At 34.5% G+C, this 27,354-nt stretch overlaps 1 protein-coding gene across 5 annotated transcripts in view; it reads left to right on the top strand.

Moving 5' to 3' along the window:
• The window catches only part of LRBA (LPS responsive beige-like anchor protein), a 791,618-nt gene that overhangs the window by 303,892 nt on the left and 460,372 nt on the right, over nt 1-27,354 (top strand). For all 5 annotated transcript variants that reach the window (XM_044384357.3, XM_026499457.4, XM_026499458.4 and 2 more), the window contains exon 35: nt 18,398-18,462. In XM_044384357.3, the coding sequence (XP_044240292.2) occupies nt 18,398-18,462 (65 nt within the window). The remainder of the gene's footprint in view (nt 1-18,397; nt 18,463-27,354) is intronic.

The raw sequence follows: 27,354 nt of genomic DNA, 5'->3' as shown, positions 1-27,354 counted from the left end.
GGAGTGGAATTTGCTATTCTTCTGATACAATCTGAAAACCTCAATCTGTGACATGTGTAGATATTTTTGGCATGAGAACACATTACCAAAATCTCTCCGTGCATATATTATATAATAAAAATAGTCATTTAATATGTTCTCTTCGCTTTTATTGTAAAATAAAAGTAATTCTAAATCCTGTTAACTCTTACTTATCTTCTGTTCTTAGCTTACATGCCCTTAACATTGAATTTAACTGTGTTTCAGAGTTCAGTTTACAGAGATGAGTGCTAAAGAAGAGTTAAATTTACAGATTTAAGAGCTCTGTTAGTGTCATACTGTATTATAATTTTTGTTTCTTTCATTAGATGAAAAACTCCTTAGGGTCAGGAAACGATTTCTTGTTAATTTTTTTCTGTGTCTATTGTGCTTATTAGTGTCATAATCGTAATAAAATAAATATTTGATAGGATTTTGTTGAATAAATCTATTTACCATATTTAGGTAAAATTTCCCTTTAAATTGAGTTTTGATAAATTGAAAAGTAAAGAGCAGACATAATTTTGTTTAATGAGTGCTCTGTTCAGTTCTAAAGATGTGAAAGGCGTTAGCCTTAATACATAGGCTTCAGACCCTTATTCTGAACTCTTACCCTATATTTACTTGTTTTAAAGAAAGTGATACATATTAAACCCTTTTCACCTGATCAGGGTCTCAAAAGACCTTGTTAAAAGAGTTAACAACTGATAACTTCCTATGAAGAAATCAAGTTTGTGCATTGTAGATTTTCCTTTTTTTGTGGATTTATTTCTATCACCTTTAAGTCACTAGCTTCAGAAACTTAGCATCGATTCAGACATCATATCTCGTTCTAACAAAAAATATGAACAGATGGTAGCTCTTACAAATGATGTGCTTACCTAAATGCATTAATACCTTGTATGTCAATGTTTCAGGAAAGAAACAAATCTATATCTGAGTAGAAAGATATTTACCATTTTGTTTCAAACTGCTAAAAGTTCCTTGCATGGTAACAGATTTGCAAAGTGTATTAAATTAATGTTGACACTTTGATATGCTATAAATAAATCATTCCATTTTCTTTGTAACCAACCTTATTTTTTCCAATGAAAATAGGACTTTTGAGTCAGTTGGCTTAAGATCAGTTTATATGTATTATGGTCCAACTAGGATCAATATAATTTAATATTTCAGCCTTTCATAATGTTACCCCTCCTTTTAATTTTTGTGTGTGTTTATACCTCATCCTTAGAAAGTACTTGTAGAAAATAAGTGAATGTAAATTGCCTCTGAGCTTGTTATTGTCATTGCTTATGATCATTTGATTATGAATAGGTGAGAATCAATAGGGTAGTGATTAACATTGGGATAAATAAGATAGGCTTCTATTACAATCACCTATTTTGCCTTAGGGCTGCTGTGAATGTTTTATCCTTATAATAGACAAAGACTGTGAGTGTAGGTGTTCTGTATTGAAATGTTCAAAATTTTATGTGCAATAGAAGCAGTTGACCTTGTAGGAAGGAACTAGAGACCTTTGAGCATGAGGGGAAGTCTGTGAGAGTTAGAAAAGGTAGTTCAAGATTCAAGCTATATTAACTGATTATGAAAGATCTTAAATGCACTTAAATAACAATGTTAAAATACTTGAAATCAACTTACTAACTTTGTGCTAATGTGGTAAAAATATTTATGATGTTACTTGATTTACACTTTTATAACAGATACCTTTTATGGGATGGAAGCGTTTCTTCCTAAAACAGCAGCAAAAGCATTAAAAAATAAATCAGACTAAAGTACTGCATTTTACTTTCAGAAAATAAAATATTTAAGTTGATTTGTGAGTGACCATTAATTGATCTTTATTTAAGTCTGGATGAAGACCTTTCCAATATTAATTTAAAGGGCTTTCTTATAACTGAATAGAAGCATAATTTAACTTTAGATGTAGGATTTATCCTGAAACACAGGCGTCCTGTTGATTCACTAGCACACGAGTTTTTAGAAAACATAACCTTTTAAGGTAAATTTTGTGGAACTGGCAGTACACCCTGTGGCTTAGCAGTCTAGTCAGAAGGATGATACCATGCTGACTATATAACTAGATCTTTGAACATTATTCTCAAGGGTGGTAAATGCAAAACAAAGTAATATCAACTGGCACTTAATTCTGCAAGTTCCCTGCTGATTGGGGTATTCATTGAAATAGAACTCTTCCTGACAGGAAGTCAGCCTATGAGTATAGAGACATCTGAAAATAAAGTGTGCTTTAATCTGGCACCCTGCCATTTTACAACTGGTCTTTTAAAATTGGGATTGGGAAGAGAGCAAAAAGGAAGAATACATGAATGGGAATAATCTAAGCATAACCTTTTTCTTTGGCTTTCATGTAATTATGAATACAAGTCGGTGTCTCTGTTTCTCAGCTATTATTGCTTGGTTTTTCTTAGCCCTTTTTTCTATTTCAAATTAATCTACTGAGGTAAAGTATTGCAGAAAAGCTAGCTTAAAAGTATAAAGCTTGAGAATGTTTTTGTTTAATATTAGACTCTGGTAACTTTGTGAAGACTGAGCTGTATTCCCATACCATGTATTTTTTCCTAAATATTATATAATAATGGATTTAATCAGAATATTCAGAGTTCTTAGGATTCAGATTTAAATTTTGCTTTCTGAAATGTTTACAGTGTTTGGTTCAGTTGTCCCTGAGATAACACAGGTATTTTGTACTTTAGTACTCAAAACATAGATTTAGTATATGATAGCATAATTTAGGAAGGGATAATGATTTTTGTATTAATAATTGCACATGTATTCCATCTATTATGCATTTCTTAGGCATCTATTTTTAGTTAAACTGCTACTTTATAACATGAAAGCATGTATTCCGTTTTAAGAAAATCTGAAGTTTGAACTTTTGATTTAGGCCTGAATGAAGTAAGAATCAGAATCCTGAAGGCTGTTTGTTTATTTTTCTAGTAGTAAATTCCTCAGCTGCTGGAGGTAGACTAGATAGAGGAGACTGTTGTCTCCCTCATGAGCAACAAAAGAAGAAAGGAAAACGATGTCTTGGACAGGATCTTAAGAAGAGGCTGAGGCCAGGGAAATACTGTGATGATAGATTTTGAGTTTTAATAAAGTTTTTCCTCTGCCGCTTATTAACTGTGTAACCTTGGGCAAATGACTTCACTTGCTTAAGACTCAGTTTCTTGAATGGAATGGGTGTAATAGAGATTGTATTAGATAACATGAGAAAGTATATAAAACAGTTCTTAGAGCAAAGTAGGTTGTAAATTAAAGTTATTAGTTTCTGAATCTGTCAGCATGAAAAGTGTTGTGTCTGGGCTCTTAGCACTGACGCAATAAAGAATTAGAGATCTGCACCAAAGTGAAAGCAGAAAAGTTGTGTTAAAGCAGCAGTGTGCTCTCTAGGAGAGAGCGGGCAGCTTCCCTGAGGTAGAACTGACCCCTAGGATTTTTAGGATCTGATAATATTGGGTCTGCCTGGACTGGGAAGAGTTGGGATGTACAGTGGGGGGTGGTATCTAATGGAGGCTGCTTCCAGTCACGTAGGGGACTCCTCCAAAGGTTGAGAGGAAGAGTTTTCTACCCTACAGGGTTTGTACTGAATTGTCATGTCAGCCTTTCCCTATGGAGGTGGGGAAGTACCTGCAATGCAGATATATTATAATGAGTCTAGGGGTTACCCTGGGGCGGAGGTGGAAGAGGGGAGCACGTGTTCTGCACCTGTGGCTCTTGGTCTCTTAGCCCCAGGGTCTTGGAAGCCACTAGGTCAGGATGTTGTGTTCCTGGGCTTAAAATGTGTGGCCTGTTTATCACCGTCCTTACCTCCAGCTCCTGTCTCTATTTTCCCTTCAAGGGCTTGGGTTTCGGTCTTGAGGTATTCCTTCCACTGCTCATATCTAGCTTCTACCCAACAATGTAACAGCATACAAAATCTTCTCTCTTTGTTCAGTATTTTAAGTGACTCTTGTTTTCTTTTCATGAAATAAATTTTTTAGATCTTTGCCTCACAAATTCAGCCCATCATTTTCTTTAGTGTCTCTTTTAATATTTTCTTCCCTTACAGTGGCTATATTGCTGAGTCTAGACCATTTTCATCTTGAACCATAGAATATTAGAACTAGGAGAGTTCTTATAGATAAGCAGTTTTCGGCCTTTTCCAAGTAGACATGATTAATGGGTAACATTTTCCGTAGGATCCCAAAGGTGATTCTGCCATTTTCTGTGCTAGCTACAGTGATAGCTCTTTTTAGGAAAGCCAGTAAAGTACAGTTGATCCTTGAACAACACTATTTGAACTATGTCAGTCTGCTTATACGATTTTTGTTTGATACGGTACTGTAAATGTATTTTTTCTCTTCCTTATGATTTTCTTAATTACATTTTCTTTTCTCTAGCTTACTTAATTGTAGGAATATATTATATAATGCATGTAACGTATGAAATATGTCTTAACCGACTGTTTAATCTGTAAGCCTTCTTGTCAACAGTGGGCTATTAGTAGTTAAGTTTTGAGGGAGTCAAAAACTTATGTGGATTTTTCAGCTGTGCGGGGTCAATGCTCCTAACCCCTGCATTATTCAGGAGTCAGCTGTATACCTGAATACAAGTGAGATCGATGGTGTTACAGGGATTACTGCACCAATGATTTTTTAAGGGTCTTTTTTGTATACTTCAGTCCTTTAAATTTATACTACATTGCTTTTTTTTTTTAAGGGGGGGAGGGGCAAGGGAGAGGGAGAGAGAGAATCTTAAGCAGGCTCCATACCCAGCACTAGCCCAGCGCAGGGTTCGATCTCACAACCCTCAGATCATGACCTGAGCTGAAATCAAGAGTTGGGCGCTTAACCAACTGAGCCATCCAGGTGCCTCCTACTACATTATTTTCAGTACACCCTCTGTGTTACTATAGTTGAGAAATATGATACTAACAGTTAATCTAGTTCACCGCTGATTAACTTTTTTTCCTGGCCGAATATATTGTTGTCATTAACAGTTTATTACGATGAGTCTCATCTTGAGCCCTAGTAGAATGAGGGAGACAATAAGGGACAAGAGGAGATATCACTTGAAAAAAGCCTCTGTAAAGAACCACAGATTATGATCCAGTGAAATGACCTTTCTCTTTTCTATTGATTTTACCTCCTTCAGTACATTCTGACAAATTTACTTTCCTAGGAGAGTCTCTTTAGATTTCCTAAGAGAAGCTGTAGTTTACTGTCTTGTCAAAATCAAACTCCTCTGCCTTATTTTCAAGGTCTCTAATAGCTGTTTTGTTTTATTTTATATTTACTTCTATGCTGCCTTGTGAATAGTATTCAGATACTTGATATATGTGTTTTGTACATCATGCCATTTTCTTCGTAGTTTATCAGAAACCAAATTCCCTAACCCTAAACCTGTTCTCCACATTGTCCTGCTACTTTCCTTTCCACATTGTGCATTTACATATAGTGAGTATGAAAATGTATACTAATGTCCTAAATACTGGGTGTACACTGCATTCTTTTTAGATAGTAATTAAATATTTTTGAAAATAATTTGGAAGCTTATTATTAGATATTCAGTTAAAACAGTGGTATTTTCTTTTTTTATAAGGATTTATTTTTATTTTTTTTTATTTTTAAGTTACCTCTATACCCAGCGTGGGGGCTCAAACCCACAACCTTGAGATCAAGAGTTGCATGGTCCACTGACTGAGCCAGCCAGGAGCCCCAAAACAGAGGTCTGATTTTATTGGGTCTCTTGGTTTGTCAGTTTATTCTTGTTATCGGTTGCCACATAGTTGAGGGCAAATTTAATTTTGGTTTCTTATTGTTCCTTTTTTAGAGGAAAGATGATCTATTCCTTTACCTAAGGAAGCTTATGTATTAGCTTGATCTTTCAGTTTGTCTCATCATATTCATATCTATTCAAAAGATTCATTATTGTTTTGTAGCACTAATCTAATTTCTGAGAATAGGGTCCTATTTGCTAGTACCGTAAATTAAGAAAAAAGGAAGTTGGTTGGTAGCAATGAGAAAGTAAACAATGGGTGAGAACTTTTTTAAAGGAGCTTTCTATTTCTTATCAGTCTTTATTCCAAGTCTGGACTGCTGCCTTACTTATTTGGACATTTGGCAGTGGTATATTTGCTTTGCTGCTAATTTTAAGAAGTTGCTCTATGTGATATCTGCTTGTTACTAGTAGCTCCACAACCCAGCCTTCAGTTTCATGTAGCCTGATAGGCTTTATACTTTGCAAACTAAATGCAGTTTCTGAAACTGAAAACAAAACCAGCCGTAACTCAGTCACTGTTGGAGCCAACACTTGGAGAAGTTGACTTATTTAAAAAATTTTCCAGCTCTTGTTGTAATATACTAATTAAAAAGTGTTTTTATTTCTCTGAATCTGGACTTTTTTGAACTTGTTAGTAAACTTCACGTTTCTTCAGCTTGCTGTTCCTGTTGTTTTAATGTGATTTCTCTTGTGATAGGATGAAAAATGGCTCCTCAAAAATATCCATGTCAAATCCCTGGAATCTGTGTGAATGTTACAGTATTTGGAAAAAGGGTATTTTGTGTGTGATTGAGCTGAAGATTTTGAGATGAGGGGATACTCCTGAATTGTCTGGGTGGGCCCTGAAAGCCATCACATCTATTCTTATAAGTGAGAGTCAGATAGTTATTAAGAGATAGGCACACAGGGGCTCCTGGGTGGCTCAGTTGGTTAAGCGTCTGCCCTCAGGTTGAGGTCATGATCTCAGGGTTGTGGGATTGTGCCCCATGTGGGGCTCCCTGCCCAGTGGGGAGCCTCCTTCTCCCTCTTCCTCTGCCCCTCCCTCCCCCTGCTCATGCACTCGCTCTGTCAAATAAATAAGATCTTAAAAAAAAAAAAAAAGGAGATAGGCACATAGGGAAGGCAATGTGAAGACGGAACAGAGAGGAATGTGGCCGCAAGCCAAAGAATGCTGACAGCCGCCAAAAACTGGAAAAGGCAAGGAACACATTCTACCCTAGAGCATCCAAAAGGAGAGCAGCTTTGCTGATACATGGACTTAAGTTCAGTGAAACTGATTTTGGATTTCTGTACTCTAGAACTGTGAGAGAAAAGATTTAAAGTTTGTGGCAATTTGTTGTATCAGCCACAGGAAATTTATCTAGCAGTGCTTTGATGATCTCTGAGTGTTCTTACTGCAGGGCTCCTCTCACCTTCACCTAATTAAGTGTGTGATTTCTTAAACAAGCATCTGAATGTCTGTTATTTGGGAAATTGAATCAGGTAGTGTTGAGAAATCAAAGAGATAGAGAGTACCACCTTTAAAATGTTTCACCATAGTTGAGGAGACAAATACTAGTTTGTGAAGTTATTGACCCATACCTCCCCGAAAGTAAAATAAGCTAATGTTGCATGTATTCTTAATGGAGGTGAAATTGATAAGAGTAAAATACTGCTACAGAGATGTATTATTGATTATTTGTTTCATCAGTCTTGATTTATATGTGCAGCAAAACTGGGTTATCAAGTATTTCATTGTATCACTATTTCAGTTATGTTGTAGGTCAAAGAATGGCCTACATGATGTTTATGCCAACATATCTTAGGACTTTTGCATTATATTTAAAATTGATATCAGCTAAAATCATAGTAGTGCACTGTTAAGTATTTGAAGGAATTAAGGAATCATTCTGGACTGAAAAGTCATCGTCTTCTTTACCAGGAGAGTCATTAAGCATACCGTAATTGGCTACACTATTGGCTACACTTTGTCACTATGGAGCTTGTTACTGTAGCATGAGTATATGTGTCTTAGAAAGTATACATTTAAGATCCGGACCAAAGCTTTATAGATAGGTATAGCATGAATTTGGAAAAATTTAATTCTAAAGGATCATCATTTCATAGCATAAACATAAAAGATGTTATTTGTCCCTTACGAATATTAAAATGGATGTGATGCTTTGCAGTTATTTTTCACTTGATGTAAAACTGCACTGACATTGAAATCTCACACTATATTAACATTAAGAATTTACTCAGTGAACACATAGTATCGGTTTACAGTGGTCACTGTTTAGAGTGGAAGACCCCAAATGGTTAAACAGCAGGAGAGTTCTCTGTTTTTAGTTAGAAACTGCTGTTTTATATATGCCTTATTTACTACATGTTTAATTCTTAATGTTGTGTGCTGTGGGATCGGGCATGCAAAAGTCAGCAGAAAGAGTTCTGGTTTTTACATCTAGAGCTATTACTTGCTGTACAAATAATAAAGGCACTATTTTATTGGGTTACTTGTAATTAACTTCAGCACTAGGCATTCATATAAATCATTTGTAATCTGTTTTCTTTAGATTTTTATTCTTTTAAACTGGCTTAACGTACTTGCTTTCTGTTATCTTTTTTACATATGAATTGAGGTTGTAATTGGTTTTTGGAATTAGGCTGTCAGAAACCAACATATATGTGAATTCAAGAAATGATTGAGGCAAGCTAATGAATTTTGTATGACATTTTATAGAGATTTGTTACTGAAATAAATATTCTGTAGTAATATTGTTTTGTTGTGAGCCTTAACAAATAATCATTCTCTCAAGTTAAAAAGTGTCTACACATTTGAAAACTTAAAATGACAGCAGTTATTAATTAGAAAATATTTTTCCTTTTGATGTCTTTCAAAATGCTGAGAAAGCATAGACAGGAGATTTCTTTTAACTCCTGTTAATTTACTGTCATTTTAAAATTTTTTAACATTTGAATCTTCATACATTTTCCACAATATTATCTGCAAAATGCCATTTTATAGATTGATTAGTAATTTACATTATTCTGTGCTTGTAACTTTTTATGATTATTTAAAATGGAATTAAAATGCAATAGAGGCAGACTTTTTTGGATAAAAAAAGCAGCGTTTAAAAAGAAACACGTATGTCTGGCTGGGTTTAAGTTCATAGTATATGTTAATTGAAATTAAATATTAGAAAACAAAACTTTGCCTCTAAAACTACCTCATTTAATAAATATTTACAGTAATCTGTAGAAAGAGTTTAGAGGTATAAGATAATTTTATTTTCTCCCATGATAGAAAATCTTGATGATCTTATAAAATGATACGTATATTGAGGTGTGGGGGATAGGAGGGCATGAAGAAAGTTGTTTTCACCCATGTCATGAAAGCAGTGCTCTTAAAAAAATAATGCAGTTGGTAAGTATTTTTTATTGTTGCTGAGTACACTAGAGGGTTTAAAAATCTTTAAAAAATAATTAGCCATTTTATATAGTTTTAATGGAAGTCTTTCATGTTTCCTCTCCAGCAGTCTCTAATGAATACTCCCTGTAATTTCAGTGCAGGCTTTGAGATTCCCTAAAGACTTGACTTCAGACCTCAAAGGGCAGCAATTGCCATATGTCTGGAGAACTGGAGTTGCCAAATAGACTGACCATGTACTAATAGGACACATTTTTATAGCTCTTGAATGTGAAGCACTGATATAAGCTTAATGATGATCATCTGTTGAGAGCTTGTAGCTGGAAAGGGTTAGAGCAACTTTTGTCACCTTTATTGAAATCAGGATTTCTGTATTGATTAGTAAAAGATCTTGGCTAAATTGATTCCAGTTTGGAAGTTATTTGAAGGATCATTTTTGGCTGGAGAACATGTTTTTCCTGAAAAAGTTTAAAAACAGATTTTTAAAGGGACTTGTATTAATTTTAATGTATGCTTAAACAGAATGGTAAGAGGATTATTTTTTTTTATTTATAAATAATTTAAAACTGTTTATAGTACTTACGTAATTGATTGCATGGCTATCTCAGTCTTTTGGATTTTTAAACTTTTGCATTCTTTATTTTGTAAACCAAATAAATGCATCCTAAATATTCAATTCTTTGCTCATAGTTCACATTCAAAAATATTTGTTAAATAAGCAATTGTAAAATGGAACCATTTGTCAGTTCAACTTTAATAGACTTTTTCTTTCCTATTTTTCCTAACTCTGGAGTGATCTGCATATATATTTCATTTATAAACTGAGCTATAATATTTATACAAATTGGATGTACATTTTAGAAGTGTATGTACACAGAAATCGTTGAAGCCAAAGCTTTCCAAAGGGCAATATTTTATACTATTTCAGGTAATGATTTGTTTTACCCTCTAAAGAGACAATGGAATAAAAACCTGTCCTTTACTATTATGCCATATTCATTCCTGGTTTGTGGTTACTCGAATTTGTGTTAGATAAGCTGTTGAGAGAGTGCTGACATAAGGCGCAAACACTGTTGAAAAGTTCTTGATCGTTTACTTTGAGCACTTAAGATTACTATATCTTGACCATGAACAAGTTTTCTCTAGTTTTGACCTTTAGTCCTGTGTATAATGTGGCTCTCAATTTTGTGTTAATACATTCCCTTCGTTATTTGAGCTCTCCTCTGTGGCCTCCTCCCTTGACTCCTACTGGTGTTTCTGTCATTTACTTAGGGAATTGGAGCTATATCTAACAATTAGATTTGTTTTACAAAGGCATGTATAACTGTAACATCTTAAAATATTAATACTGATATTTGATTGAAGAGCACAAGCCTTTAAATTTTCATATATTTAATAGGGAAAATGAAATAGTTTGATATGTTTTTATTAACAAATTATTCTTCATCCCTCTGTTTAATTTATATTTAAATCAATACTTACAAAAAAGAATATTTTACGATCAAAAGCTGTAGAGATAAAGTTAATTTCATTTGGTAGGATGTAGAATACTGAATTTAAAAAATAATTCTTGGAGCGCCTGGGTGGCGCAGTCGTTAAGCGTCTGCCTTTGGCTCAGGGCGTGATCTCAGCGTTCTGGGATCAAGTCCCACATCAGGCTCCTCCGCTAGGAGCCTGCTTCTTCCTCTTCCACTCCCCCTGCTTGTGTTCCCTTTCTCGCTGGCTGTCTCTGTCAAATAAATAAATAAAATATTTAAAAAAATAAAAATAATTCTTAATGGTTTATTATAAAATTATATTTTCGTATTTTTTTAAAAAAAGATTTATTTATTAGTGAGAATGGGAGGGCAGAGGGAGAGGAAGAGATAGTCCCAAGCAGACTTTGTGCTGAGTGCGGAGCCTGACACAGGGCCCGATCCCAAGACGCCAAGAGGACGACCTGAGTCAAAGCTAAGATTCAGCGCTCAACTGCACCACCCACGTGCATCTATATTTTCGTAGTTTTGATACCAGTATTTGTAAGACTTGAATGCTTATTCCGTTATTTAGAGACATTTCACAATATTTTGGATAAATATCTATTGTCTAGTTAGCATATGATTTTAATACTGAAACAGAAAAACAGCAGTTCCTGGCCTCAGTTTTTCTTCTCCCCTTTGATTCTTACTTTCTCAAAGGAGCCGTATTCACTAAATCTTAGTTGTTGAGTCTGCCTGTCTTCATATTTCTAAATGATTTAATAGCTATTTCTTTATTTTTCTATTTTAGACATTATCTAGTGTAGTCTTCTATGGAAGATGACCATTGAATTGTTTATATTGTTCTTTCTTTCCAATTCACATTTTATGTTGTTTCCAGTACAGTTACATTTTAATATTTTGTTAAAACCATACACCATTTACATTATTGTGCCAATGTATTCACAGCGGAGCTACAAAATGTACCAGGATAGCCCTCCCTATTTCCCTCCCTCCCTTCCTTCCTTTCTTCCTCCCACTTGCTTGTCTCTCTTTGTTTCATTTTCTTCTTCTGGAATTAATAGTTTCCTGTTTTTTGTTTATTTAAGTTTCTCTGTACCCACCACAAATTTATTTCTAAATTTTCCACTGGAATCATAAAACTTGGGCCAATGTGATCAAACACACCTACTATCTATTGATTCAAATGTTTTTCTTAGAGATGTACTACAGGTTCTCTATCTGTTCCAGTCTGGATTGGTTACTCTTTAGGTCTGTAGAAAGCTGTTATCTGGAAGTTTCTTTCATTATCAACTCAGAATTTTCCTCTTCCATCTTAAGCTGCAGTGTCTGTCTTCTGTCCACAGTGACCTTCAAATTTGAAAGGTGCTGATCGCTGTTCTAGCACTGGGAATATAGTAGAGAATTTAAAAAAAGGGAAAGGCAAAAATGAGATCTGGTCGGTAATAAGTATGTCATCAGAAGAATAAAGCAGAGCAGTTATGGAGGATGATAATGGGGTGTCTGTTAATTTTGATGAGGCACTTCCTTTGTAATTTCTTGAGAAAGAATGGGTGAGGGGTAGAATTTTTTAGACATTGCTTGTGTGAAACTTTTTTTTTTCTTATTTTGACCTTTCAACTTGATAACTAGCTTATTTGTATATTGGTATTAGAGGCTGAAAATTATAATCTTTACAAAATTTTTCTCCCTGGTAGCTTTCAGTATTTTTATTATTTTAAAAATTATTGTTGTTACTGCATTATGCCTTGGTATGGGTGGATCTTTTAAATTCATTATCTTTAGTATTTTATGTAAACCTTTTTAGTCTGAAAAAGTATATACTTGTGTTCAGAGAAATTTTCCTGAATTATGTTTATGGGAATTTCTTGCTTTCTGTTTTTTTCTAATTTTGTTTCTAGAACTCCTGTTAGTTAGATGTTGAACTGTCTGGATCAATTTTCTGATTTTCATATCCATTTCCATCTGTTTTTTCTTCATTTTATCTTTCATTTTACTTATTGAGAGGCTTGCTCAACATCTTATAGTGCTTTTAAAATTTTTATTCGAAATACTTTTAATTTCTAAGAGCATTTTCTAGTCTTTTGTTTTTGTTTTGTTGTGGGGGGCGGGGAGGCAAGAGCTGTGATGGTTAATTTTATGTGTCAACTTGACTGAACCATGGGTGTCTAGATATTTGGTCCAACATTATTCTGGGTTTTTCTTTGAGGGTGTTTCTCAATAAGATTAACATTTAAATTGGTGGCTGAGCAGAGCAGATTGCCCTCCCTGATGTGGGTCTGCCTAATCCAGTCAGTTGAAGGCCTGACTAGAACAAAAAGTCTTATCATCCCCCGTGGAACTGGGATATCAACTTTTTCCTGCCTTTGGACTTTAACCGAAACACCGGTCTTTTTGGGTTTTGAACCTGTTGGCCTCAGACTGGAACTACATCATTGGTTTTCCTGATTCTTAGGCTTTTTGACTTGGGGTGTAACTACACCATTGGCTCTCCTGGGTATTCTGCTTGCCAATTCAACCATCGATAATTGTGTGAGCCATTTCCTTAAGATAAATAAGGTTTTTATCTCCGTACTATTGGTTCTGTTTCTGTGGAGAACTCCAGCACAGGGGCAGAGAAATACCAGTGAATAAGACAAAATTTTTGCCCTGATTGTTTTACATGAAATATTTTCTTTCTAATGGTATAAATTATATATTTCTTTAGTCTTACTCTCCACAACCCCTTAACAATATTGTCTGTTTTCTCTGAGTCTTTTTTTCCTGATTATTTCTTTGGTGTCTGTCATTCACATGAGTCTTTCCTGTAATGGCTGGTAATCCTTATCTGCTCATATTTAAGTGTAACATACAAAAATCCACGCATGTGTGTGAGTTGTCTATTGGTGATGAATGAACTGTTTTTGCCATTGATAGACCATTAAATATTGTGGATTCTCATTTGTTTTTGATATGGCTTTGGAGTCTCATAGTTCAGTAAGTATCCTTTCAAGTTATTCTAGTTTTACAGTAAGGCTTTTTACAGTGTCCAGAAGTTGACTTGTCTGAAAGTAAACTTTTAATGTTCTACTATGGTGGGGATGACCATAAAGTATAGGGAGAGGATCTGGAATTCTGTGTTTTATATACTACTTTTCATTCATTTAAACTGTTTTTATCCCTGTTTCTCAATATCTTCCTATGTATTCAGTGACTTCAACTCTTGGCCTTTTAGGGTTCTGCAACAAGCATTGATTTGCTTCCTCAAGTTGATTTTTCTCCAGATTATAGAGAAATTTTTTACCCTCTCTCATATGCTGTTGTCTATTTATTATTTTTGTTCTTTTACTGTGTTTAACCTGAAGTCACTCATTATATCCCCCTCTCTCTCTCTTTCTTTTTTAGACTAAGAGATAGTAATTTAGCCCACCAGAATAAAAAATTGATACTACATTTAATGATTTTCCCCCTCTCCTCAAAAAAAGAAAAAAAAAAAAAAAGGTGGCAGCCTGGAGTATATGTGGTCTGTCTTGACAATTTGTAGCCTGACTTTATTTACTTTAGAACATGATAATACTTGGGAATTAACTTTTAAAATCTAGGTAAGTTTATGTAGTAATTCAAGACACAAAGATATGTTGTAAATTATTGAATTTATATAAAACTGCCAAGTTTACTTTAAGGAAGGAAAATTGTATTGAAATAATATAAATTAATACATAGCACATTAATTGGTGCCCCTTTTCTCTATATTTGTTTGTTGATGGTAGGGAGTTATCGACTTAATTTGGTTAATGAACTCTTCCCCGCCCCCCCACCTAAGAAAAGACTTTTACCACCAAAACCATATATTTGAAATTTGGTAGAATACTATATTTATTTAATACATTTCACTAATATATCTTTGTTGTTGATGTTGCGTGACTAGGAGCGTTAGTAAGCTAAAAGTATATTTTAGTAAAAATTGACTAATCAACAATTATAGCCTTAGGAAGTGATAGTCAATTAAATACAGCTTAGAACAGGTATGAAATTATTGACTCACTTGTTGTTCTTTGAGTCCTTCCTCTCCAAAGTGCTGAAATGTGTTTTGAAATTACTTAGTTGCATTAGTGGTTGGATTTGAGGCTTTTAACGTGTTTTTCACCAATACCTTTGGGAAAAGAATAACCAAGACCTTTAAATGTACTAGCATTTTGCATCACTATACAATTATAAATACTGTGATGAAATATTGAAATGATCATGTAAGATGATAACCGTTAAGCTTTTCTTTCAACTATTAAAACTCACTAAAGGTTATATTGAGCTGTGGCTTATGAAATTGTTTAGACTAACACCTTCTTTGATAATTGCCTCAGAAGTGGAGAAAAATGCTTTAGAATAGCATGATTAATGAATCGTCTTCAGTTTTGGCAACTTCCTTTAAGGATTGTAGACAAAGTTTTAGTATCGAGAAAACTGTTGGGTTTCACTAACAGCTGGGTTTATTAAAAATTTTAATTTTCTATTCTTAGGGACTTATGTATTATTTTCATCTGGGTTATTAGTTAATTAGTATTAGTAATAGCTGACACAGTGTTATATTAGTTTCAGATGTACAGCATAGTGATTTGACAACTGTATACATTATACTGTGCTCACCACAAGTGTAGCTATCAGCTGTCACCATGCAATGTTGTTATAATACCATGGAGTTATTAATTCTTATCAGCATGTATTTATGTAGCTGGTGTGTGATATTAAATGTTAATAATTTATACTTAGGAATGGATTATAGATAAAACTCAATGATATCTTTGAGAATTGTGAGATTTTTGTAACAATACCCAAAAGTATAAGATTCGTATTCTCATTTCTTTTCTCATATTGTCTAATTATTTTTTAACTAGTGAAAAAGTTTTACTCCAGATGATTAGATAGCAGTTATTATAAGTTAACAAATACGGGTTTATAGATGATGTTTGGGAAAGCAGGAAGTCTAATGTAGTAGAGGTAATAAATCCATGTCTCAGAGTTTCTATAAAAATTGGAGTCTTCTACTTCTTTATGGACCGTCACGTCTAATTTGTTTTTAATTTAAAAGAAAAAAAAATTTTGTGTGACATAGCAATTTGAGTTCAGGTCACAAAAATTTTTAGAAAGCGAATTTTCTGTAGTTGTAGTAATTTGAACTGGTGTTCTGTCTGACCTAGATCATGCTGTTCAAAATGTTTGTGAAATTTAAATGGCATACTTCCTGATTTTACATTATAATTAAAATCAGTTTGTATACATTAATGAAAATAAATTGATGTTTCCTGTCTCTCTACTGTTACCTTTTTCATCCATGTGGAGTTTTGAGTTTTCTATGACCTTATAATAAAAAATGCACACCTGTTGCGGTTTTCGAATAAATGGATTTGAGAAAAAGTACTGTTAGTAAATACTTCTTAAAGTCAAATGTCTGATCTGAAGAATTATATATACTATATTCTCTTGCTTTTCTTTCTGATTTTTTTTTTCCTAGCAAGAAAAGTAACTTCCTTTGGTTTCTTTTAACTAAGGTTAATTTTCATTTTCAGATTTTTCTTCAGGTTAAGTGATCTAAATGAAAACTCAGTTTAAGGTCTTGCCTCCTCATAATCTGGTGCTATATCAGATTTCTAAGTGGCTTGCTGAGAGTGCTATGTTGAGTGTAAGAGCTGAGAAGTGAGCATATGCTTCTGTCTTGACTATGGTGTCCTTTGAGGTGTCACATTCCCTTTTGATTCCCCGCTATCTATCAGCAAAGGTCACAGCTGTGTTCTCCTCATGTTAAAGCCTCTGGTACTGTACATCTTTCTGGAAGAACACACATGTTCTTCTTTCAGGGATATACTTCATGGAATTTGATTGCTTCGTTTTATACTATTTGTCAGTTTATTTTATTTTGCTGGAAGGAAAAGGGGTTTAAATGAAAAGGTATTTCTATTTATGCTTTCCTTGTTTTACCTCAGTGAAAGAAATATAAGATCTTTATTGTTTCAGTTGGGTGGTAATTGTGAATTTTGAAAGAATATAGTTTGGAGGCTTATGAGTCATTAATTTCTAAATGTTTGTAAATTACTGAATCATAAAATAATATACCTTAAAGAAATTTTTAAAGAGAGTATCTAAGACCTAGAGATGTCAAATGATGTCCATGGACATAACCTGTTAATGTCAGAATCAGTGTGAAAATATAGATCTCATGACTTCTTGTTCATTGTTCTTTCCTTAACAACACATTGCTTTATCTTCTCTTTTAGATCTAGCCAGTTACTACTATCAGATTTCTGAGTGATTTTATATCTACTTCTCATTCTGTGTATGTTCTCTTAGTATTCTTATTGACACTATTCATGAAATAGAACCTTATACTACCCCAGAAACCAATATTGCACTGTATATTAACTGAGTAAAAAAAAAAAAAAAAAAAAAAAAGAGCCATATAATGACAAAAGTGTACTTTGTAGCCATTTTAGTCCTGAGAACCACCTTGGGTTCTTCAAAACATGAAAGAAAGCAATTCAAAGTTAGGGATGAAAAGGAGAAATTAGAAGAGAAAGGATGAGGCTGGAAAAAAAATAGGAATTTGAAGTAACACAGAGCAGTTGTCAGGGGTGAAAATACATGGACTTTCAGACTCTTAAAGGTGTTACATAGAACATATGAATATTTTTGGTAGTACAGGTAAGTACCCCAACATTGTCTTTTGTTTTGAGTTTATAAAAGAACAAAAAAAGATCAGTTGAGGAATATCATGGAGGTAGAATGTATGGGGCTCCTTAGTTTTAAGGACCATAAAGATTGTACATTTCTACTTACTTATAATTTAATTTAAATATCTGTATTTAAAAATAGATATACATGTGCATACACATACCCACACACATATATACCTTGGCATTTCTCATATCTAGCAGCATTTCACACATACATGCACATATGGGTGCATGCATGGACATTTCTCAACTCTAGCTACTTTTCAATTCACATAGGCCCCGCCTTATGAATTAATGTTTATTTTATATGTTTATATATGTTTTAAGTTAAATGTTTATATATTTATATATATTTTGAGATGACTAAAAAAACTCATTTGTACCTACTCTACTAGTTTATTTCCTTCCTAAGCTTTTTAGTGAATAATTATTCATAAAGAATATAAGTAATAGATTTATACCATCTTCTTCTAATTCATAAGCTAGTAAACTATAGTTTTCCAGCTCAGTAGTCTAGACAAATTCACTGATCTTTCTTTTCACTTCCTCAATTAATCATCAATTTTTGTGGTAGGATGTGTGCTATTTATTGTGTACCAAACTATTTAATTCTGTCTTCCCCTCATTTGGAGAAGTGATGTATCTCTTTTCTTAAAAAAAAAACAAAACCCAAAATCTCTCTCATTGGTCTGTGCTGCCTTCCTTTCCAACTCCTAATATTTTAGTTGAATTAGTAGTATATAATGGTATAGGACAAAAAGGGCAAAAATAAATATAGATAGGGTTTTTTGGTTAGAATCAAATTATTGCTAACTTGTTTAGTTTAATTTTGAATATCAACTATTCATGTGTTCACAGGGCTGCTTTAAGTAGGCAGCACATTTAACCAAAGTTTTCATTTAAGAGATAAGGTATGAAATTGATACGGGTGATGCTTTTCATATTGTTTTAAAAAAAATAATCTGTTATTTGTTCAGCTATTTCTGTCTTTTTTTTTTTTTTTTTAGGAGTGGCAGAATTCTATCCAGAAGAATGCAGGCCTTGCTTTTATTGAACTTGTCAACGAAGGAAGGTAATCTATTTTATATCCATTAATGTTTTACTTGTAAATCTTACTGTATTTTTGTCATTGAAACTGACATTTTTGGGTCCTGTATTGTTTTTGCAGTCAGTAATGTAGTGGAGCTTAATTTTTACAAATATGTCAATATTTAATTATTTGATGGTTTTCTTCACAGTTACATATTTAATGATAAAGTTCTGATCTTTATTTCGATAAGTAAGGCTGAGTTTGGCAAAAGTAAGGTAGTGATTTTGTTAATAGATATAAGGAAAATGAATACTTACTTGGAGTTCCTACAAATTTAATTATATTTGTAGAGCCCAATAGTTAGACTTAGATGTCTATATTATCTCTCTTATGTCATGGCCTGGTCATAAAGGAGTGGGAGAACAAGTTTTGTTCTGTGTTGTGAAGTGATGAGAAAGTAGATAGAGGGAGAAAGTAGGTAAGGTTTCCATTTAAAGATAGAAGAATTCAAGGAAAAGAAATGCAGTAGTAAGAAAGAAAAGTGAAGCAAGTCCAGAGATGAAAAGAAAGCTACAAGGGAGAAAATAGATTGAAGAGAGTTAGAGAATTAAAAGGTAAAAGTAAATTGAGGAAATGATGGGTGGACTACTTTGAGTCTGTTTTTGTGGAAGCTGATTTTGGATTAATTGGACTGAAGACCGAGGGTATAGATTAAAAGGTATGTGTAGCTGCCATTCGAATTTGTATTTTGCGTAAAATTGTTGTTTAGGAATGTTTCTTTATAGTGTTCTGGCTGGTGTTGAGACTGATGCCATCACTTTGGGAACTATTTGAACTAGTAACTAGGAATCCAGCATCTATCTTGTTAATGTTATAGAAGAGGGTGAAAAGGGTATGGATAACTTCACTTGACATTAAATACTTCTAAAATTCTTCTACTGTGCAAATAATTATACATGCTTACATAGTAGTATTGGAAACCAATAAATAAACCTGCAGTTATAATGCCTTTTGCTAAATTCTGTTGTAGAAGTATTTAAATACATGTTAAAAGAAATACTTGACAGTTTAGTATGGAAGAATTAGGTAAAACTTCCCCAGGGATCATGACTCTTGAGAGGTATTTTCTTTTTTAATTTTATTCTTTTTAAAAATTTCTTTTCCCGTTTTATTGAGAAATAACTGACATGCATCACTGTATAAGTTTAAGGTATACAGGGGAGTGGTTTGATTTACATATATTGTGAAAGGATTATCACAGTAGGTTCAGCTAACATCCATTGTCTCATGTAGATACAATATAAATGAAAGAATGAAGGAAAGGAAAAAAATTTTTCTGCTTGTGATGAGAACTCTTAGGATATACTCTCTTAACAACTTTTCCTGTATATCGTATAGCAGTGTTAGCTATAATCATCATGTTGTACATTACATCCTTAGTAATTATTTACCTTGTGACTGGAAGTTTGTACCTTTTAACCATCTTCCTTCAAGTCCCCCTTTCTCTTTTCTCTGCCTCTGCTAACTGTATCTCTGGTCTCTTTTTCTAAGAGTTTGGGGTTTTTGTTTGTTTCTTAGATTCTACATGTAAGTGAGATTATGTGGTATTTGTCTTTCTCTGCCTGACTTATTTCACTTAGCATAATGCCTTCAGGTTCCAGCCGTGTTGTTGCAAATGGTAGGATTTCCTCACTTTTAATGGCTGAATAATATTCCATTATATTTATTTATATCTCTTTCTCACTACTTATTTGTCCATATATCAGTGGACACTTAATTTGTTTCCAAGACTTAATTTGTTTCCATGTCTTGGTTCTTGTAAGTAATGCTGCTATGAAAATGGATGTGTAGATAATCTTTTCGAGTGTTTTCATTTTGTTTAGGTATATTTCTGGAAATGGAATTGCTGGATCAGATGGTAGTCCTCTTTTTAATTGTTCGATGAACCACCATACTGTTTTCCATAGTGTCCGTACCAGTTTACAGTCCCACAGAGTTCACAGGTGTTCCCTTTTCTCCGCATCTATGATAAGATTTGTTATCTCTTTTTTTGATGGTGACCATTCTAGTAGGTGTGAAGTGATAGTTCATTGTTGTTTTACTTTGACTGGTGATGTTGACCATATTTTCATGTATCTGTGGCCTTTCATATATCTACTTTGGAAAAATGTCTATTCAGGTTCTTTGCTTGTTTTAAAGTTGGAGTGTGTGTGTGTGTTTTGCTTTTGAGTTGTATGAGTTTTTTATATATTTTGGGTATTAATCCCTTATCAAATATATTGGCTTGAAAATATTCCATTTCACAGGTTGTCATTTCATTGATGGTTTCTTTCGCTGAATGGAAGCTTTTTAGATTGATGTAGTCACACTTGTTTTATTTTGTTGCTTGTGCTTGAGTGTCATATCAAAAAAAAAAAAGTCATTTCCAAGGACCATGTCCAGGAGTTTTATTCCAAAGTTTTCTTCTAGAGTTTTATGGATTCAGATCTTACATTTTTTAATCCATTTCAAGTTAATTTTTGTGAGTGGCATAAGATAGAGGTTCAGTTTCATTCTTTCACTTGTGAATGTCCAATTATCCCAGCACCATTTATTGAAGAGACTTGTCTTTTCCCCATTGAGTAATCCTGGCTCCCTTGTCAAATATGAATTGACCATAAAATGCTTTGGTTTATTTTTCGGCTCTTGATTCTATTTTATTTGTTTATTTGCTTTTATGCTAGTACCAAACTGTTTTGATTACTGTAGTTTTTTGTATAGCTTGAAACTGGAAGTGTGGTGCATCCTATTTTGTTGTTCTTTCTCAGGATTTCTTTTACTATTCAGGATCATTTGTTGTTCCATATAAATTTAGGAGTGTTTTTTTTTTAATTTTAGAAAAAAAATGCTCCTGGAATTTTGATAGGGATTGCATTGACCTATAGCTTGATTTTGGTAGTAATGATATTTTAACAATATTAATTCATTCGGTCCATGAATACAAGATACCTTTCTGTCTGTGTTTTCACAATGTTTTCATCAGTGTTTTGTGGTTTGTGGAATAGAGAACTTTTACCTTCTTGATTAAATTTATTCCTAAGTATTTTTTTATTTTTGGTGATATCGTGAAAGGGATCAATTTCTTTATTTCTTTCACCAGAAATTTCACTGTTACTGTATTGAACTGCTGCTGGTTTTGTATGTCAATTTTGTATGTTGTAACTTCACTACATACATTAATTAAATCTAACATTTTTTTGGCTGAGTATTTACGATTTTCTATATATAAAATCATGTCATCTGCAAATGGAGACAATTTTACTTCTTCCTTTCCAGTTCTGATACCTTTAATTTTTTTTTCTCCTGCCTAATTGCTCTAACTATAACTTTCAGTTCTGTGTTTAATAGGAACAGAGCGGGCACCCTTGTGCTGTTCTTAATCTTAGAGGAAGAGCTTTCAACCTTCACTGTTGTGTCTGATATTACCTGTGGGTTTGTAATATAAGGCCTTTGTTAGGTTAATATATCTTCCTCCTATGCCTAATTTGGTAAGAGTTTTTAATCACACATGGATATTGAATTTTGTCAGATGCCTTTTATGCAACTATTGAGATGATTATATGATTTTTTTCTTTCATTCTATTAATGTAATGTGTCACATTGATTGATTTCCATTATGTCGAACCATCATTGCATCCTGGATAAATCCTACTTGATCATGGTGAGTAGTCCTTTTAATGTGCTGCTGATATCAGTTTCTTTTTTTTTTTTTTTTTGAGAATTTTTGCATCTACATTCATCAGGGATATTTGCTTGTAATTTTTTTTTTTCTACTATTATCTTTTTCTGGTTTTGGTATTGGGATTTGCTGGCTTTGTGAAATGTGTTTGGGAATATTCACTCCTCTTTGATTGTTTGGAAAGAGGTTTAAAGTACTGGAGTTAACTCTTCTTTAAATGTTTTCTAAAATATACCTGTGAAGCCATCTGGTCTTAGGCTTTTCATTATTGGCAGATATTTGATTACTGGTTCAATCTCCTTACTAGTAATTGGTACAGTCAGTATTTCTTTTTTCCGGATTCATTCTTTGTAAGTTGTAGGTTTTTTTTAAATGTTTTTTTTATGATATTATGTTAGTCACCATACAGTACATTCCTGGTTTTTGATGTAAAGTTCGAAGATTCATTAGTTGCGTATAACACCCAGTGCACCATGCAATACGTGCTCTCCTTACTACCCATCACCAGCCTATCCCATTCCCCCACCCCCCTCCCCTCTGAAGCCCTCAGTTTGTTTCTCAGAGTCCATAGTCCCTCATGCTTCATTCCCCTTCTGATTACCCCCCTTTCTTTATCCCTTTCTTCCCTTACCGATCTTCCTAGTTCTTATGTTCCATAGATGAGAGAAATCATATGACAATTGTCCTTCTCTGCTTGACTTATTTCACTTAGCATTATCTCCTCCAGTCCGTCAATGTTGCAGCAAATGTTGAGAACTCGTTCTTTCTGATAGCTGAGTAATATTCCATTGTATATATGGACCACAACCTCTTAATCCAGTCATCTGTTGAAGGGCATCTTGGTTCCTTCCACACTTTAGCTATTGTGGACAATGCTGCTATGAACATTGGGGTGCATATGGCCCTTCTCTTCACTACGTCTGTATCTTTGGGGTAATTACCCAGTAGTGCAATGGCTGGGTCATAGGATAGCTCAATTTTTAACTTTTTAAGGGACCTCCACACTGTTTTCCAGAGTGGCTGTACCAACTTGAATTCCCACTAACAATGTAGGAGGGATCCCCTTTCTCCACATCCACTCCAGCAATTGTTGTTTCTTGCCTTGTCCATTTTTGCCATTCTAACTGGCATAAGGTGGTATCTTAGTGTGGTTTTGATTTGAATTTCCCTGATGGCTAATGATTTTGAACATTTTTTCATGTGTCTGTTAGCCATTTGTATGTCATCATTGGAAAAGTGTCTGTTCATATCTTCTGCCCACTTTATGATTTATTTGTTTCTCGCATATTGAGTTTGAGAAGTCTTTTGTAGATCTTGGATAGCAGTCTTTTATCTAGAGCATCATTTGCAAATATATTCTCCCATTCCGTGGTCTGCCTCTTAGTTTTTTTGACTGTTTCCTTGGCTGTGCAGAAGCTTTTTATCTTGATGAAATCCCACAAGTTCATTTTTTCTTTGTTTCTCTTGCCTTTGGAGATGTGTCATGAAAAAGGTTGATTTGGCCAATGTCGTAGAGAGTGCTGCCTATGTTCTCCTCTAGGATTTTGATGGATTCCTGTCTCACATCGAGGTCTTTCATCATTTTGGAGTTTATCTTTGTGTATGGTGTGAGAGAGTGGTCAGGTTTCATTCTTTTGCATGTAGCTGTCCAATTTTCCCAACACCATTTATTGAAGAGACTGTCTTTTTTCACTGGATGTTTTTTCCTGCTTTGTCAAAGATTAGTTGCCCAAAGAGCCGAGGGTCCATTTCTGGGCTCTCTGTTCTGTTCCATTGGTCTGTGTGTCTGTTTTTGTGCCAGTACCATGTTGTCTTTGTGATCACAGCTTTGTAGTACCGCTCGAAATCCAGCATTGTGATGCCCCCAGCTTTGTTTTTTCCTTTAAAACAGTTCCTTGGCGATTCGGGGCCTTTTCTGGTTCCATATAAATTTAAGGGCTTTCTGTTCCAGTTCTTTGAAAAATGTCATTGGTATTTTGATCGGGATAGCATTGAAAGTGTAGATTGCTCTGGGTAGCATGGACATTTTAACTATGTTAATTCTTCCAATCCATGAGCATGGAATATTTTTCCATCTTTTTGTGTCATCTTCAATGTCTTTCAAGAGTGATTTGTAGTTTCTAGAATATAGGTCCTTTATGTCTCTGGTTAAGTTAATTCCAAGGTAACGTATGGTTTTTGGTGCTATTGTAAATGGGATGGATTCGCTAATTTCTCTTCCTTCAGTCTCATTATTCGTGTATAGAAATGCAACTGATTTCTGAGCATCGATTTTGTATCCCACCACATTACTGAATTGCTCTATAACTTCTAATAGTTTGGGAGTGGATTCTTTTGGGTTTTCCATATAGAGTATCATGTCATCTGCGAAGAGAGACAGTTGGACTTCTTCTTTGCTGATTTGGATACCTTTGATCCCTTTTTGTTGTCTGATTGCTGTTGCAAGGACTTCTAGTACTATGTTGAATAATAGTGGCGGGAGTGGGCATCCTTGTCGTGTTCCTGATCTTAAGGGAAAGGCTTCCAGCTTTTCCCCATTGAGAATTATATTTGCTGTAGGCTTTTCATAGACGGTTTTTATGAGATTGAGGAATGTACCCTCTATCCCTACACTCTGAAGGGTTTTAATGAGGAAAGGATGCTGTATTTTGTCAAATGCTTTTTCTGCATCTATTGAGAGAATCACATGATTTCTGAATTTTTCTTTCTGGATGAAATCTAAGACCCCAATCGATTTGCGAATGTTGAATCACCCTTACATCCCAGGGATGAATCCCACTTGGTCATGATGGGTAATCCTTTTAATGTACTGTTGGATTCTATTAGCCAGGATCTTGTTGAGGATTTTGGCATCCATATTCATTAGGGAAATCGGTCTGTAATTCTCCTTTTTGATGGGGTCTTTGCCTGGTTTGTGGAATCAAGGTAATATTGGCCTCATAGAATGAGTTTGGTAGCTTTCCTTCTGTTTCTATTTTTTGAAATAGCTTTAGGAGAATAGGTATTATTTCTTCTTTGAATGTTTGGTAGAATTCCCCAGGAAAACCATCTGGGCCTGGAGTTTTGTTTTTTGGAAGGTTGTTTATCACTGTTTCCAATCTCTTCATAATTAATTGGCCTGTTTAAAAAATCAATTTCTCCCTGTTTCAGTTTTGGTAGTTTATAGGTTTCCAGGAAGGCCTCCATGTCTTCCAGATTGCTTAATTTATTGGCATAAAGCTGTTGATAAAAGCTTCTAATAATCCTTCCAATTTCATTGGCGTTGGTTGTGACCTCTCCTTTTTCATTCATAATTTTTTTTTTTTATAATGATTTTTTATTATGTTAGTCACCATACAGTACATCCCCGGTTTTCGATGTAAGGCTCGATGATTCATTAGTTGTGTTATATAACACCCAGTGCACCATGCAATACGTGCCCTCCTTACTACCCATCACCGGCCTATCCCATTCCCCCACCCCCCTCCCCTCTGTAGCCCTCAGTTTGTTTCTCATAGTCCATAGTCTCTCATGTTTCATTCCCCCTTCTGATTAACCCCCTTTCTTTATCCTTTTCTTCCCCTACTGATCATTCTAGTTCTTATGTTCCATAGATGAGAGAAATCATATGATAGTTGTCTTTCTCTGCTTGACTTATTTCACTTAGCATTATCTCCTCCAGTGCCGTCCATGTTGTAGCAAATGTTGAGAACTCATTCTTTCTGATAGCTGAGTAATATTCCATTGTATATATGGACCACAACTTCTTAATCCAGTCATCTGTTGAAGGGCATCTCGGCTCCTTCCACGATTTAGCTATTGTGGACATTGCTGCTATGAACATTGGGGTGCATATGGCCCTTCTCTTTACTACGTCTGTATCTTTGGGGTAAACACCCAGTAGTGCAATGGCTGGATCATAGGGTAGCTCAATTTTTAACTTTTTAAGGGACCTCCACACTGTTTTCCAGAGTGGCTGTACCAACTTGCATTCCCACCAACAATGTAGGAGGGATCCCCTTTCTCCACATCCTCTCCAACAATTGTTGTTTCTTGCCTTGTCTATTTTTGCCATTCTAACTGGCGTAAGGTGGTATCTTAGTGTGGTTTTGATTTGAATTTCCTTGATGGCTAATGATTTTGAACATTTTTTCATGTGTCTGTTAGCCATTTGTATGTCTTCATTGGAAAAGTGTCTGTTCATATCTTCTGCCCATTTTTTGATTTGTTTATTTGTTTCTCGTGTATTGAGTTTGAGAAGTTCTTTGTAGATCTTGGATACCAGTCCTTTATCTGTAGTGTCATTTGCAAATATATTCTCCCATTCCGTGGGCTGCCTCTTAGTTTTTCTGACTGTTTCCGTGGCTGTGCAGAAACTTTTAATCTTGATGAAGTCCCATAAATTCATTTTATCTTTTGTTTCTCTTGCCTTTGGGGATGTATCATGAAAAAGGTTGCTTTGGCCGATGTGGTAGAGGTTGCTGCCTATGTTCTCCTCTAGAATTTTGATGGATTCCTGTCTCATATCGAGGTCTTTCATCCATTTGGAGTTTATTTTTGTGTATGGTGTGAGATAGTGGTCAAGTTTCATTCTTTTGCATGTAGCTGTCCAATTTTCCCAGCACCATTTATTGAAGAGACTGTCTTTTTCCCACCGGATGTTTTTTCCTGCTTTATCAAATATTAGTTGCCCAAAGAGCTGAGGGTCCATTTCTGGGCTCTCTATTCTGTTCCATTGGTCTATGTGTCTGTTTTTGTGCCAGTACCATGCTGTCTTTGTGATCACAGCTTTGTAGTACAGCTCTAAATCCGGCATTGTGATGCCCCCAGCTTTGTTTTTCCTTTTCAACAGTTCCTTGGCGATTCGGGGTCTTTTCTGGTTCCATACAAATTTAAGGACTATTTGTTCCAGTTCTTTGAAAAACGTTCTCGGTATTTTGATCGGGATAGCATTGAAAGTGTAGATTGCTCTGGGTAGCATGGACATTTTAACTATGCTAATTCTTCCGATTCATGAGCATGGAATATCTTTCCATCTTTTTATGTCTTCCTCAATGTCTTTTAAGAGTGATTTATAGTTTCTAGAATAAAGGTCCTTTACGTCTCTGGTTAAGTTAATTCCAAGGTAACGTATGGTTTTTGGTGCTATTGTAAATGGGATGGATTCCCTAATTTCTCTTTCTTCGTTCTCGTTATTCGTGTACAGAAATGCAACTGATTTCTGAGCATTGATTTTG

The sequence above is a fragment of the Ursus arctos genome, unplaced genomic scaffold, assembly GCF_023065955.2.
Source record: "Ursus arctos isolate Adak ecotype North America unplaced genomic scaffold, UrsArc2.0 scaffold_11, whole genome shotgun sequence".
NCBI lineage: Eukaryota > Metazoa > Chordata > Mammalia > Carnivora > Ursidae > Ursus > Ursus arctos.
The sequence above is the reverse complement of the archived record's forward strand: the minus strand, read 5'-3'. Positions and strand labels throughout refer to the sequence as shown.